This window comes from Fukomys damarensis, unplaced genomic scaffold (assembly GCF_012274545.1).
Source record: "Fukomys damarensis isolate Sample0158 unplaced genomic scaffold, DMR_v1.0_HiC HiC_scaffold_19, whole genome shotgun sequence".
NCBI lineage: Eukaryota > Metazoa > Chordata > Mammalia > Rodentia > Bathyergidae > Fukomys > Fukomys damarensis.
The window spans coordinates 59,677,707-59,680,262 of NW_022900931.1; the positions used below are offsets into that span (position 1 = coordinate 59,677,707).

Sequence of the window (2,556 nt, forward strand, 5' to 3'; positions counted from 1 at the left end):
CGCACTTGCAGCCGGTCTGTGCGCGTGCGCACAAGGACGCAGCCGGCTGGGACTGAGTGGACAGATGACTCACTGCTCCAGCCACCCAAGCCCCTCCCACCCCTCCCTTAGTTCCCTTCACACTTCCTTGCCCTTTTATAAAAATCGCCATTAAAAACACCTATTTTGTATCTTTTGTTTCTGCCTGTTTCTTAAACTCTGACTCCAGAGTTTGCTCGTGGAGTCACTGAATTACCCCCACACACATGCATACACCACTCTAGACTCCATTTCCACAACTGTGGCTTAGTCTGTCTCTTTTGGCCTCTATCTTTCTCCTCCTGTGTTTGTTTTTTCTTTGTTGCTCTATCTCGGCCTAATTTTCTCTGCCCAGCGCTCTTTCTGTTGTATCCTCTTTGTCCTTTGCAGGAAGAGGTACTGGGTCTTTGCACTGAACTACATCCTACATCCCTTTTTTGTTTTGTTTTGTTTTTGTACCGGGGATCAAGCTCAAGGCCTCGCGCTTGTGAGGCAGGCGGCAGCACCACTGAGCTAAATCCCCGGCCCTGGGGATTGTAATTTTTATTTTGGGACAGGATCTTGCTAAAGTCCCTCTGTTTACTAGGCTAGTGTTGCACTTGTGAACCTCATGCCTTAGCCTTCCAGAACGCTAGGATTACAGTCTTAGGCCACCACACCAGGCTTCTTTGTCTTTTTTTTTTTTTTTTCTGTACTGGAGATCAAACCCGGGACCTGTGCTTGCAAGGCAGATGCCAGAACCACTGAGCTAAATGCCCAGCCCCTGTGTCTTATTTTCCCTCCTGTTTCATTGTTCTCAGATCTTCAGTGTGATCTTACCTTAAGGATTTTATTTTGTTTATTTTTTGGTACAGGGAATCAAACTCAGGTCCTTGAGCTTGCGAGGCAGGCAGTGGCACCACTGAGCTAGATCTCTGGACTATCTTAAGGATTTTAGCACCTACTCCTGGCCCTTTTGGTAAATCCCCCTGGACTCTTTGCCTTCCCTCTGCTCTGAGCCTCTGGGTTACTGGCAGGGAGACAAGGGAACAGCCTCAGATCCTGCTGGGGGAACTCTCCATTCTCGGCTTTCCTCTACTCCTTACAGATGGCTCCTAAGCCAGCCTGTGAGAAGTAGGATCAGTGATGGGGTGGGAGTCCCTGGAGTGTGAGCCCAGCCCCAGCTCTGCAGCTGGGAACTGGCTGTGGCCTGAGCAGGGAGCCCCAGTCCTGGCCGGTGCCCTGTGCAGGAATGAGCTGCAGGACTAAAAAACATAAAGTGACATCCTACCTTGGAGGGTCGGGGGGGAGGAAGGGAACTTGCCCATGCTTAATAGAATAGAATATTTTATAAACCACCCATTGTGGCCTGTGAACTCCTGCTTTTAACCCTCCAAGTCCAGCTCCAGTTGCACGAACAGGATGGAGGCTCTGCCCTGACCTGACCCCTGCCCTTCCTGGCCTCCCAGTGGGACCACTGAGAGCTTGTGTGCCCCGTGTGCTCACTCTGTGGGTTGTTGGTGGCCATTACATGAGTCATCTATGGCAAGTGCTTAGCATGTCACCTGGCACACAGCAAGCGCACAGTCATGGTCATAACCCTGGGCCTCCAGAAAATCCTGATCCCTGCGGCCAGTCAGATGGCAAAGGCAGATGGCCAGGTCTTGGTCTTTGCCCATCCCCCTCCCAGGGTGCAAGAGGAGGCCAGACTCTGTGTCCTTCAATGGGACAGCGAGAAGCACCGCACATGGGGTCCTTCTGGAGAGTGATGTGAGGGCGCAGGGTCTCAGGGCTCTATGAAGGGGGATGGTCGCACAACTCTACTAAAAACTACAGATGAGTGCCTTGTGTGGTATGTGAGTCACAATTCCAGAAACTTGGAAAAACAAAACCAAGTAAAAAAATACTGTACAAATAGGGTCAGGAAGTTATGTCCCAGCTGACACAGGAAGCCAACCCAAACACTAACCTTTCATTCATTTATTCAATAAATGTTTTTCATAATACATGCTTTTGAGAGTTGGGAAAATAAACTTGAACCCAGCACTACAGGGAGGGAACGAGGGAGGCCCCCTGTAGAAGTCTGGGCCGAGAGCTGAAGGGTGTCAGGAAACGAGCTGGATAAGGTGGAGGAGGTGGTGTTCCAGGTGAGGGAACAGCATCTGCAAAGGCCTATGGGTAAGAAAGGCAAATGTCTTTGAGATAGTTTCCTGTGGTAAGTCAGCCCTGTGTTAGACAATGCTGTGGACACTTTAGGTGTCTAAGAAATCCCTGGGCCCTGCCCACAGGGGGTACACAGCACACTGCCACATGTGACACCTGTGGTGTGAAGAGCGGGGCACAGGCAGAGGTCAGAGGTGGGGAAGAGCAGGGTGCTGGAAGGAGGAACTTGGCCCTGTCTTCCAGCAGAGAAGCCTTTCTGGAGAAAGAAAGCTCCATTGCTTCGCAGCCTTTTGGCTAAGATCAAGTGGAGAATGAGAGCTCCAGACTGCTTGGGTTCCAGATCCCTTGTGAGTCTTTGGAAAGCTCTGGACATTCACAGAAAAAAAAAAAAAAAAA

The 2,556-nt window shown here is 50.5% G+C and overlaps 1 protein-coding gene across 1 annotated transcript in view; it reads left to right on the forward strand.

Annotated features, from left to right (window-relative positions):
• The window catches only part of Ltbp4 (latent transforming growth factor beta binding protein 4), a 32,270-nt gene extending 31,154 nt beyond the window's left edge, over positions 1–1,116 (forward strand). The window contains exon 36 of the mRNA XM_010614530.1: positions 1,106–1,116. Within this exon, the coding sequence (XP_010612832.1) occupies positions 1,106–1,116 (11 nt within the window). The remainder of the gene's footprint in view (positions 1–1,105) is intronic.
• Positions 1,117–2,556: the final 1,440 nt, after the last annotated feature.